This window comes from Bacillus rossius, chromosome 1 (assembly GCF_032445375.1).
Source record: "Bacillus rossius redtenbacheri isolate Brsri chromosome 1, Brsri_v3, whole genome shotgun sequence".
NCBI lineage: Eukaryota > Metazoa > Arthropoda > Insecta > Phasmatodea > Bacillidae > Bacillus > Bacillus rossius.
The window spans coordinates 71502525-71515922 of record NC_086330.1 but is presented as its reverse complement, the minus strand read 5'-3'; the positions used below and the strand labels follow the sequence as shown (position 1 = coordinate 71515922).

The following is a 13398-nucleotide window of genomic DNA, read 5'->3' as shown; positions in this document are numbered from 1 at the left end:
TGAAACCAAATATAATGTAGGTACGTAATGATCGATTGTCATGTAGAAATTCCCTGAAAGCCATGTCAAGAAATGCAAACGGTTCGCTTTTCACTCTAAAAATGCAGTAGGAATCGAGAAACACTTGTAATTTGCTGGATTTTGGACTTGTAGGAATTATGTTATTAATATTTTGTTTGGAACATTTTTTTGGTAGTTTATTAAACCTGTAACTTTAATGTTAAAATAATAAATTTAGATAACATTTAATTTATTTTAGCATTTACCAACAATATAATCAAATACATGAATTGATCGAATCAATAATTACATTATTAGGCGATTTTTGATTAAGGTTTCAATCGCATATGTTGCCAGAAGATTCTTTTATTACACCATTTCCGATTTCCAATCAACGCACATGAGGATACCTGGGGCAGGGAAATATCTAGCAGAGAACTCTTTGACAAACACCCCCTGTGCCACGAGCAGACAGGGGGTTGCCATAGGTGTCAAGAGGCTGTATATTAGCATCCATCATATATCCTTTCTGGGTTCTGAAGAATTCTGTCTCAAGATAATGAAACTGGCAACAGCTCCGACAACTCGGTAGACATGCATCTTACCCAGAAGGAGGAGGTACAAACCTTGCACAGTGAGGCAACCATCCAAGTCAACCAGCACGCGACCCTGCACCAAGTCGCCGGAGAAGAACACATGGTCGGGCTCCTGCAGCACCACGTCAAAGCTGCGCAGCTGCTCTGGGATGCGTCTCCCTCCAGCTGTGGGAGCCTGCAACCACGCAAATAGACAACTCCACATTACATGTAACTATCAATCACTGTTGAAAACAGCAGACTGCATCATGTTTCCAAATAAGAAATGGTGGCTGGGCTGCTGAAACACCAGGTCGAAACTGGTGCAGCTGTTCTGAGATGAACCTCTTTCCCACCATGGGTAACTACAACCATGCAAAAAGGCACACTTGCATCATATTACTTCCATTAAAACTTTTGGTGACAGTTGCCTGCACCATGTCTCCAAATAAGAACACATGATCCAGTTTCGGTAGCACCACATCAAAACTACGCAGCTGCTCTAGGATACATTGCATTCTTAATACATTGCATTCATATCGGTGGTGCCTGCAACCATGCCAATAGGCAGCCCAGCATTACATGCATGCATTTTACACGCTATTTGGGACAGCTGCCTTCACTGTCTCACCAAAAACGAACACGTGGTCGGGCCAATTCAGCTTAACATCGAAGCTGTGCATCTCTCCTACTGCGGGTGTCTTCAACCACACTCGTCTGCAGCCCTGTATCATACACCTTAGATCGTCAATATTCAAGGGCAGGTTGTTTATTGCCAATAAATTTATACCCGTTATATCCATACAAAGGAAATAGATAGGTCTCCTTCATTCAATGTTAATTATACAAGTGCTAATGCAGCACATTGTAAATTATTTTTATTAAGATTTTGTGTTCTCATATTAAACTCAAATTTTTCATTCAAAGGTGTCGGATCAGCTCTCGAGGTGCCAAACTGTATGCACCAACGGGTGTTCCTCACGTACCATTATAATGATACAGTCTTATCTTCGAAATGAAACACCTCTTTCATACTGAATTATTGTAGCAAATGTTTATGCTGGATATCTATGGTTATTTGTAAAGACAGATTTTTTTAAACTGCATAGATGTAAAGAGCATATTTTCTGATCTTTATTAGTTTTGTAAGTTTTAATGTTAGCAGATATTACCTTTTAAAGACCATAGCACTGCAATTGAATGACAGGTAATACAAAGTGTGATAACCATTAATAATTGATACTTTAATGTATTATTGCAGTTTAGTAACATTCATTAAACTCCTCCAAATGTTTGCTGAACTCAGCAACAATATTTTTCATAATGAAAGTTTTTTTTCTCCAAAGTAAGAATATTATCAACACATTCCCGACCAACTACAGGAGCAGATATCTTATTTTAACAGCGATATCTCATACCTGTTAATATGTTTCATTAATAAAGAACATGCTTAGTTTCATCAGGAATATTACATGCAACAAACATTGACAATTCCATAAGGTTTAGTACCCTTAACTTCGGTTCAGATTTTCCATGTACATTTAAGTACTGAAAATCTTTGGTCGTCAACAGCAGCACGAATCTGTAATGGACAAACTTCACCTGTTCATAACTACCTGCTTCCCGCCACTATCGATATTATCATATTTAAAACAAACAGATGTAAGTGACATTCATACAAAACGTTACAGCCAATTACAACTTTACATGTAAAATCAGCATATTAATTTGTTAGAAGAGTCCCATTATTCCTGACAGCAACGAACAGTCTCGTCTCTTGCGAACGTCTTGTCCTTCTGAATCACTCTATTTCGAACAATCATCGCTATATGAAATTATGGTAGTTATTAGCTCGCTATGCTTTTTTGAACAAGTACAATATCAGACTTGTCCAGTGACCTACATCGTGCTTTGCTACCTGTCCATGCAAAATATTTACTTGCTAGAAAAACCAGACTGTTACGTGAAATGGAAAATGAAGAGATATTAAAACCAATCACTAGTCGTCATGGTGAACTTAAAAGTAAAGAGGAATGTATATTTCTTCAGGAAAGACAAAACGTGACGATGTTGTATTAACTGCAAAGTAGACAAATCACGAACCAGCTCAAAAAGTAGTCATTTTAAGAGTACCGAATATATGTGAAAGATAATATTGTAAACATGGACCACAAGGTAATGAAATTGTTAAAACATACCTGAGATCTCTTACGAGCCGAAATAATAAAACTACATATGGAGTATACAGAAAACTTAATAAATGATTTATTAGTATTAAAGAATTATCCTTTTTTCAGGCGATATCATATGGGTAGAGAATTATAAAACACATACGACTCAAGGTATGTACAAATGGTTGTTTCACAGGGAACCAAAAATATATGTTAATGAGTATTTGCAAGAGCACAGAAAATAGCTAAAGCTTACATTTCCTCGAAAACATTCCAGAAAGTGGCATATAAATAAATGAAAAATTGGCTGAAGTATAGTGTGGAAAATTTTTTAAATAAACATTTGTAATGAAAGCGACTGTATTTAATGATGGAGATCCTAATTCGTACTTACTGACCTTTCACTCAGTACTGACATATCTTTCACATCCTATAGCTATCGACGCGCAACCACAATAGTGCACGATGGGAGACACTTCGGGCTACTACCACATACAAGCACCATCGTCTGAAATGTGTAGTTTTCGCTGCAGAGTGAAATATAGGCAAACACACACACGTCAAAGTTTATAGCTATATTTACACACATATAATACTGTGACAGAAGTTGAAGTCACTTTTTAACTTCGCCATCGCCATATTGTTCCGCCCAAAACATTGTGGAAATTGTGCTTCAAAACCTCTGATGATGGTCAGTAAGTACGAATTAGGATCTCCATCATTAAATACAGTCGCTTTCATTACAAATGTTTATTTAAAATTTTTTCCACACTATACTTCAGCCAATTTTTGGGTGTCAAACCAATATGGCGCAACAATTTTCTGAAGAATAAAAATGGCTTCAAACACCGTTTAATCATTCAGACGTGGCCACCCCCTGGGTGAAACTTTCTAAATTTTAAAACATAGGAATTTTTAAGAATCTAAAAAATTGGCTGGCTGGGACTAGATTTAAGGGGGCTGGCAGTCTCCCCCCCTCTGGAATTAAGAAGGTCATCACTTAGGGGGCACGCTGGTGCTTCCAAAACCGTGCTTACAAAACCGTGACTATGGAAAAACAGGTTTGATAAATGTAACCGCCAAAAATATACTTTATAAGAATTTCCGCGCACCCCTCTTGCGAATCCTACAGATTTGCGCCCCTGATGGCTACGGTCAAGGTTATCTAAGATGGTGGCCGAGGTCAAGGACATCTAAAATCACAGCTGGTGTCAAGTTCAAGGTAATATTCTGTAGCGGCTGACAATCCCAATCCGCAATCCGATCACAGTTTCGTGACAGAGCTTTATACTACTTTCAATATTGGCAAATAATAGGCCCATTTTAAACCCATGATTAAGAAATTATGAAACGTCTATAAAGTATGTTTCATGTAACTTCTCGAAAAATGGAATAATTTCCATAAGTGGTACGGGTGGTAGTTATTCCTCAACTGTCACATACAAGGCAACAAATGATGATTTTTTACGAATTTCGTTGACAGAACAACAGTAATACAATACTTTTGAGAGCTGTCAAATTTGAGGCAAGTTACAAAACACAGACTATAAACATTTTTTTGTGTGCTTTTACCAGGCGAGCTGCATGCGAGACCGGACGCGCATCGAGTACCCATATGACTTTGTGTGGCATAGAAATCCACTCTCCTTTCTTCTCCTCCGCAAAACTAGCGTTAGCGCGCAACACGCGACTGTCGCGTGCCGGTGAGACCACGCCCCAGCGCGAGGCCGGACACACCCAGCGCCCTTGGCAGCGACGCGCGACAGTAAGGCCACGTCTACACGCGACACTGTGGCCGCTTCTACAAGGAGAAAAAGTGTCGCGCGATACTTGTGGCCGCTTCTACACGTGGCAACAGTGTAGCGTCAATCTGAGGCTGCGTCAACACAAGGGAACAGTGTTGCGCGATACTTATAGCCGCTTCTACACGAGGCAACAGTGTCGCGACAATCTGAGGCTGCGTCTACACAAGAGAACAGTGTCGTGCGATACCGTGGCAGCTTCTACACGGAGAAACAGTGTCGCGCAATACTTGTGGCCGCTTCTACACGGGTCAACCGTGTCGCGTGACTCTGAGGCCGCGACTACGCGGGGCAACAGGTCACGTGATTCCAGCGTGTGCGCGCAAGGGCCACTTGACATATCGAATGACTTGTATGATATATCGTGCTGTCAACACCTGAGTGACGCTTCACTTCCTCTCTGCATGTGTCAGTTGATTTGCCTGTAGACCATTCACCCGACCTTCCATAAATGAGACCGGCAATAGACCGACGCTGTTGCAAGACGCAGAGCCTACACAAAGCGTTGATACATGTGTAGACGAGGCTTCATGAGCTAGTGTGTCACAGCTGCCTCTCGCGGCACCGCGCTATCAAAAGTCATCGTGTTAAAAGGTAGTTTCTACAGGGGACTATGGTCAATTCATGTAAATGCAGCATAAACAATTCGTGCCCAAGGTTGTAGAGTAAATATTCATTTGTCATATAGAACAAAGAATATTATTAAACATATGATAATTATTATAAGTAGAATATTATACTAAGAAAATTAAATAAAAACGTGAAACAATATTATATTGTGGGACTTAAAAAAGTGTTTTTTTAATAAAACAAAGGAGAGTGCGTGTATTTATGTACGCGTGCTAGGCTTCTTTCTTAATATCCGGATTCATCGAGTTTTTTCGGTTGTTGCAGCCATGTACACAAGACTATGCGTTGTGCTAAGTTTGGTTTTAATATAATTCAAAGTGATACTCATAAACCAATTGTTAAAATAAACTCAGGTTCTTAGTCAAGGCCTTGCTTTCATTTTGAACTTACACACTAAAGGCGAATCCCTGCCATAGAACTAAGAGCCGTGCGCCCCGACAAGCCAGAACTGGTTCCCCCCTCTTCGCTGGTGAGGTGTGTGAACCCTAGGCTGGTGGCCTCGCGACCCCGCCCCCGGCCTCTTTCAAACACAAATGAGGCCTACTTCGGGGCCGCGGCACGCTAAGCGCACGCAACTTCTTTCCTACGAGGGTAACTATCGCAATACACCTCCATCTCTCCTCGTCCTCCCTTCGAGCGAACATGAGGGACGCTGACGCACATCAGGAGGGGACCTCCCTCTCTCCTCGTCCTTCCTCTCTCCTCGTCCTAACTTTCTCCTTGTCCTACCTCTCTCCTCGTCCTCCCTTCGAGCGAACATCAGAGGGAAGCTGACACACACCGTGAGTGGTCCGCTCTCTCTCCTTGTCCTGCTGTCGATATACCATTAGAGGGATGCTGACCCACATCGAGAGGGGTTTTCCCTCTCTCCTCGTCTTCCCGTCGAGAGCATCAGAGGGAAGCTGACACGCTTCGGGAGGAATGACGAGCATCGCCGAATGCACTCAAGCATTTCTGGGGCTGGTTAGAAGAAGTGAAGTAGTGTACGTCCGTCTTGTTTCAGCTCCACTTGTATATTTACACTACGAGTTAAGGTCAAAACAGCTATTGATGTTACGTCATGTATGTTGCAGGAGCGTTACACAGAAAGTGAACTCGTAAATAATTAATACCTATGTAATATTTTATAAAATTTATTATTGATGTTACTTTATAATCGAAGCTAATATTTATGATTTAAAACATATATTGTTTTTTTATAATATACATGAATCGGATTTTAATAACATAAAAAAAATTCACACACAAAATAAATCATAATCTATTTTTCACACGAAAATATTCATCTCTCAAGATAAGTATTCGGTGGAGGCATATGTTTTAAAAGACTGAGAGGTTGAAAAAATGTGAGAAACTGGGCCAGTTAAAAAAAATTCAAAAAATTAAAACTTTCCGTTAATATAAGCCAGATGATTATATTGTGCACTCATATCGATATAGAACTTACAACAAAATTGCCTTAAAATAGGTTATCACTGAGTTTCAGTAGGTCAATGGTTGAAGACTTGAGAACACCAAAGCTGTGGAACTGTGTTAATAGCACGTCAGGGCTGGTTCTTTGTGAGATTAGAAGGTTGGAAATTAGATTGACAGCTATCATTGAGAATTCGTGTCCTCGGTTCTCTACCAGTCGAAATGCAAACTTCTCAAGTAGCTTGTCTTCTGGGTTGTAGCCGTGTCCTTTCACCAATTGGTGAATTATTCGCCAAGGACACGGCTACAACCCAGAAGTCAAGCTACTTCAGACAATGGCCGTGAAAGCCGGTGAACATTATGCAAACTTCTCGCACGAGTCACGTGAAACCACAGTGAAAAATATTACGCCAGGACACTGCCCAGCGACCTCGGAGTTCGTGTCCAAGCGACGCGCGGACAGCTTGCGCCCTCCACCGGAACTGCTAACGGTCCGCAACCGTCCCTCGTGAAGTCCACATAAAAGGATGGAATGAAGTAACCGATGTTAACATGCCTGCCAGGCCTGGGCTCTCGGTGACGCGTGACCTGTAAGTTTACCCAGACGAGTGGGAATGGAATCTGCGCGTTGGGGGCGGTGCACAAGCCAATAAGCCACGTGGCTCCAGTTCCATCAGCTCCTGGCAGTCAGCCGACTTGGGCTCCGTCATGTGCTGCATTTTCTCTATTTTGTGTTATTGTCTGTATTTCTTTGGTTCTGTTTGGGTCTCTGTGGCTATACGGTGCACTCGCCTTCCGTATGTAGGCCAATTGTGGATCTGCTTACTTGCTGTGTATTCCCCCGAGGTAGTGTTTAACTGCTGTTCTCTGACTCATCCAGGCCTTCTCTCTGTTACAGCTCTTGTAAAGTAATATAGGATTATGGAAATATTTGCGTCTTAAAAGCATTTTACATTCATTGGTATGTTGAATGTGATGGCGGTTTTCGCCCTTTGTGTAGCTTGTAAGGAAAGTGAATTTTTAGTCGAATTCATCTCATGAAAAGGAGATATGCAAAGTTTCCTCATTGTGAAGAAAAATATGTTATGTTAATACTGTGTATACTTCTTGCAATAAGTTCACGGAAAATACTTTACTTCGGCGTGGAAGGTTTAAATAAATTAGTATTAGTATATTTAATAATTTAAAACACATAATTTTCTTTCTAGTATAATTTACTTTGTATTGGAATGGAACTCACAGTTAGCTTTCTATAGGTTTTGTGGAGGCTGTAACAAAACTACGATTTTTTTAAAAGAGGTTTATTATTCATAATTACTCTACAGATTTGAATTTATGAGAAATAGGCATACTTTTTTGAGCTAAACGGTCACTGAAAAGTTATTTTAAGTATAATGTGGAGATAAAATTAAAGTAGCGCTGCTACGAATTGTTTCCGGGACTTCATGTTAAACCTGGGTGGTACACTTTAAACAATATTTTAATGTTTGCAGTTCACCACATTGATCACTCCATCAACGTGAGTCTTCAGGGCTCCAGTTCCCCAAATGAAGTCTCCCAACTGACTGTGGCAGAACTACCCGCGGCTTGTCCGCACGCTTCGTGAATCATTGAGGGAACCACCGCGCTCATTCTCGTGACAATATTTGAACTATATAGTTTTAAAATTTCTATATTTAAAAAAAATGTCATGCAAACGAACATTTATGTACCTATGTTGTCAAGTTTTTATTATAAAATGTAATTCTTGACGTACAATCTTCTTATCACTGCGAAAGCAAATTTTTTTACCTTAAATTTTGTGTTTTTCATAAACGCTTAAATTCTTCAAAGATAAACCAAAGAAAGTCGTACGATAACTTCAATACTTGAGTTGAGACAGTATGCCCAAGTTGTACCCTACAAGGGCACAGGGCAGACGCATAGCAAGACGACTTGGCGAAATAGCCGCAACTTCCCTGGAGTACTCAGCACCGGGGGGGCTGCTGAAGGAAGTTGGCCGATAAGGGCGGTTTACGTGCTCGAAGCTTCGATGCGAGAATTGCGTGTGGGAGACCGAGCCAAACACGCCAAGGAAAGGAGAAGAAATACTGCCTGGGCGAAGGAGAGAACAGGCGAGCAAGGCTACTGCAAACCTGCATATTAGTCACTTAGTCCTGCTCCCAAGATATCTGTTAGTTTGGTTACCAAGGAAACATACCCTAAACAAAGGTGACACTCTAGATTTAAACATTCAATTAATATTATTTTTTTCATGCATATAATTACAATGCCATTATATAATAAATGTAAAACCAGTAGTTATTTGTGTAGTTAAAAGGTTGAGACAAGAAGTATTAACGTATTTATTTTTGCGGAATTTTGAATTTTTTTTAAGTTTTTTTTTGTGTAAAACTGTTATCAAATAGTTTTATGTTAATTTAACACGAAAGCTCTCCCGAATTTGTTCTTCTGTGATACATATTTTAACGGTTTTGTTCTAAGTGTTCTGTAAGTAATGTTCAACGTCCCGAAATTGTTCATAATTAATATTTTTGTGCAACATTTTACAGCTAGAAAATAGGGCTTAATAAATATTTGGTGGCTATAATTGCTACCACTATCTTACCAAAACAGAGACTATTGAAATAATATTAACAGAAATAGCCAGTAATTCTAAGTAATGACACATCAATAACATTCCGCGCGAGAAAAAACCTTCAGGGAAATTTCTACATTCAGTGCGCCGATTGCGCGGATGTCACTGAGTAAATGCAATTTATACATCTTCTAACCAATGAGTCAATGAAAAAGTGACATTTTTTTTGAACTAGGCATACGTACAGGACTGTGGTGTCTATTCCAGAGGTAAATTTTCAGGTTATTGTTTGCAAGTGCGTGTCTACAGTGTCCACCATCACCATGTCAGGCACAGAGACTTGATGCCACGGGATTCCGAACCCCCTGGCTGCCGACTAGGTGCTATGTTTGAGTCGTTTCACAGTGTTGGGTTCAAACCCGCGACCTTCGCAGAGTTAGCGTCACGGGTTTGAGAGCTTGGTTTCCGTGGACCTGCCAATGGTTGTGTACGCTGGCTTTGTTTCGGTAGCAACTCCATGGCCCCAGCCTCGCCCGAACTTGCCTCCCTCGTTACCAAGGCCGGTGTTTAGTAATGTCGCTTAGTGAGGCATTACCCCGGCAAGGTAACCTGTAACTGTACTGTCATTAGATTCGCCGGAGGTCAGTTACGGGCATCCAACCGCTGGTCCACCTCAGACCACGAATTGCTGCCCACTGCCTCTATGCAGAGAGAAGGTATTTATAGTGGCAGTAAAAATAACTTGAACTTACTGTTAAAGTGTGTTGAATTAAAAATGTTAGCGGGGTGGAATTCGGGGCTGAAAAACGTGCTTAGCTGAGAACAAATATAAATGAATGAGATTTAGGAATAAGAGTTCGAATCCCAAAGGAAGCAATTTCATCTGTACTGCCTGTAATGCCTGTCCACACAGCTTCGGTTACTAGCTTGGACAGCTAGGAGAGGTTGGATAGTCCTTAGGAGTCCCAGTGTGATGTGGTAGAACGGGGTAGGCACCAGCAATGGTGATAACGCCTAAGAGCTCAGGACGCAGTCAATAGTCTGGTTAGCTGAATGAGGCGGGGGGTGAAGGTGGTGTCTAAGCTGGGATGGGTAGCCTCAGCCTCTGGTCATAGCTGGATCTCTTAACAACTCTCCTGTTTCGCGTTTTTGGCGTATTCCGTATCCACGCCCGTGAGGGCCCTGGGACGAGGAAAGGTCTTACGCCTAAGAGAGCCGGGTTAACACAGAAAAACTAGGGGTAAAACCCTATGGAACTGAAACTGTACTGTCTGTCTAGTGATCTTATCGCCAGTGTTGTCAGCGGAATTTTCCGGTAGTTTGCAGTTGTATGTGTGGGTGATGTAGAGTATTCCTGGTCGATGCGAAGGCTTGCCGTAACGACTGGCCCGTTCTTCAGGCAGAATGCGTTGGAACCAGTTTCTAGCCTCGCGCAGGGAATTGTTTATCGAAAAAGGTCGCTTTTCTGTTCCCTTCGTGGGATTCGGTTTGGACACGCTCTGGAATACGGCCTGAGAGTATCCCAGCAAGGCAGTGGTCTTGGAATACCGCCCTGAGTCGCGAGTCACGTGGTGTCGGGGCGCGACCTTGGAAACGCGACAGCCACAGGTGCGAGGTCGATAAAGCGTGAGCTCGGGGCGAGCACGCGGCACGCGAAGCGCACGCACCTTCGTGTTCTGTTCACAGCGGTCACGAGACGCCGGGTCGCCGCACTGAACAGACACCTGGTAGCTGTTGGCGATACCCGCGCTGTCATATACCTTTGTTGTGACTACAAAATAGTTTCGTTTAACCATTTATAGTATATGGTGTTTTACACATAAAGGCAGGGGAGAAAATCAATAGGATTCCCTTGTTGGGGAGAGGTGGGTGTGTTTGTGTGGGGGGGGAGGGGGGCAGGGAAATTGGCTTATCATTCCCGTTTCAGTTTACGGTTTTTCAAGCACAAGAAAGTTCTCACAAGAAGGGGTTTTTAATTCCATGGTCACGGGACTCTTCTTCACCTCCTTTTTTTAAACCCACGCAAAGAAACATTAAGTATATGAACATAGTGTCTATTCTAAAGTTATATCATTCAGATTTGCAATTGGTAAAAAAAAAAAAAAACAGATCTTAGCTCTATAAAAGCCACTGCTAGAAACTTGTTAAAAGCTTGCAAGAAAATCGCTGTCAATAACCGTAAAAAATGTCACTACGTAATTAGTGTTATTAAATAAAGCCCTTAACACAGCAGCAAGGAATAAGCGTTAAACTTTATTATAACTAAAACTGCTTCACTATATAACTAGGAAATCAAGTGGTCGTTCTCATTTTGAATTTAGTCCATTGAAATGTTACATTTTTTAGGCCTTACCTTGCGTTTTTTAGAGGACGCAATTTTATTTTTTTGATGTGTAGGGGGGGGGGGGGGTCAGTGTAAAGCTAAAACCAAGTTTGTGGGGTCGCCACCCTTGTCCCACGGCCGCCATCTTGAAAATAGGGGTTGAAATGGTTTTTACGATATATCTCTTAAACTATTTATTTGATAAAAAAAATTGTTTACATTGTTTGTTGCAAATTAAATTATCTACAACTTTAATTCAGCAATTGTTTGTCGTAGAACTATAAATAAAAAAGTTATAAGCGAAAATCTTCAGAAATTCGAGAAAAAAATTTATATTTTTCGATATAACTTTTTTTTTTATCATTTTACGAAAAAATATCTGACCATTTTTGTAGATAGGTTTTTGAGGAACAACTTTTATTCGCATAATTTTTTCATTAAGTCAATAGCTAAGGTTTTACAGCGCTCCGAAGTGAGTACTATTTTTCAGTACTCTTAACTATACCTATATTATACGTGTGTACTAATAATATGTCATCAGTTATTGTTTTTTATTTTTTTATTTTGTTATTATAACTTTTTTAATTAAAAATTATGCAATATTATTAATCATGAATTATTGACTCTTTTTCACTCCATAACAGGATTTAACAATTATTGATTTTTAAAATAATTTTAAATCTGATGGCCGTTACCGAGAATACTGTTCAGGTAGAAAATACCCAAGTGACCAAGGATATAACTACAAAATACGTCAAATATGTACAAGAACACTTCGGGCTCTCTGCAAGCATTGTGTTTGACGGTTACTCAGACGACCCTGATGTCGCAGGAACAAAGTCTTGGGAACGTTTGCGCCGCACGAAAAAACACCAGTCGACAGAAGAAAAATTTGACAAGAACACCATACCGACATTATCACAAGAAAAATTTCTTGGTAATGAGAAGAACAAATCCAACTTTATTATACTTCTTAAAACTGTATTCTCGGAAATGGGTTTCACTGTTGACCAAGCAGAATCAGACGCAGACGCTCTTATCGTTCGCACTGCTCTTGCTGCATCTCCATTATTTAATACCGTTACTATTGTAGCTGAAGATATTGACATACTGATATTGCTCACAGCACTTGACAGAGAACAAGCAAATGTATTTTTTTTAAAACCATCAAAAGGACGAACAGCAGAACAATTATATTGTGCGTCAGGTTTTATGTACGGAAATGTCATTGCGGATAACTTGCTGTTTCTTAATGCTTTTTCCGGATGTGACACAACTTCAGCTCCTTACAATATCGGTAAAATGAAATTTGTGAAAAACCTGGAAAAACATTTAGAGTTTGCAAGTGGAACGGCTTTGTTTCTCAACAAGAGAGTTGACCCTGCTTTGCTCACTGTAATTGGTGAACGTTTTTTTTATCTCTTTATACGATGGTAATAAAGATGATAATTCTCTTGACAGGCTAAGATACAAACAATTCGCCAAGGCAGTGACAAAAAGTACATTTAACTTATCTTCACTTCCTCCAACACAAGACACAGCTCGCTTTCATACTTTCCGAGTCTACCATCAGGTCCAGTCGTGGCTTGGTAATTATAATGATCCTGAAGACTGGGGCTGGAAAAAATGTGGAAAATTATTGATGCCAGTGCAGAACTCTAAACCTCCAGCACCCCCTGAGCTTCTAAAATTGATCTTTTGCAAATGCAAAGGAAACTGTGGAGCGATGTGTGTGGATGTCGAAAAGCAGGGCTGAAATGTTCTGCAGTGTGCTTCTATTGATCTGGAGAGACTTGCAGCAACTTAATGGAACTCTCAGAATTAATAAATGAAAATGACTTTGATGATGAACCGCCGACATTAACACCCCTTCCTTCTCCAGTTCTCCCACTGGTATTTAATTCAG

The 13398-nt window shown here is 40.6% G+C and overlaps 1 protein-coding gene across 1 annotated transcript in view; it reads right to left on the bottom strand.

The window, feature by feature from the left end:
- Positions 1 to 13398, bottom strand: part of LOC134529626 (uncharacterized) — a 131099-nt gene that overhangs the window by 103771 nt on the left and 13930 nt on the right. The window contains exon 3 of the mRNA XM_063363963.1: positions 627 to 771. Within this exon, the coding sequence (XP_063220033.1) occupies positions 627 to 771 (145 nt within the window). The remainder of the gene's footprint in view (positions 1 to 626; positions 772 to 13398) is intronic.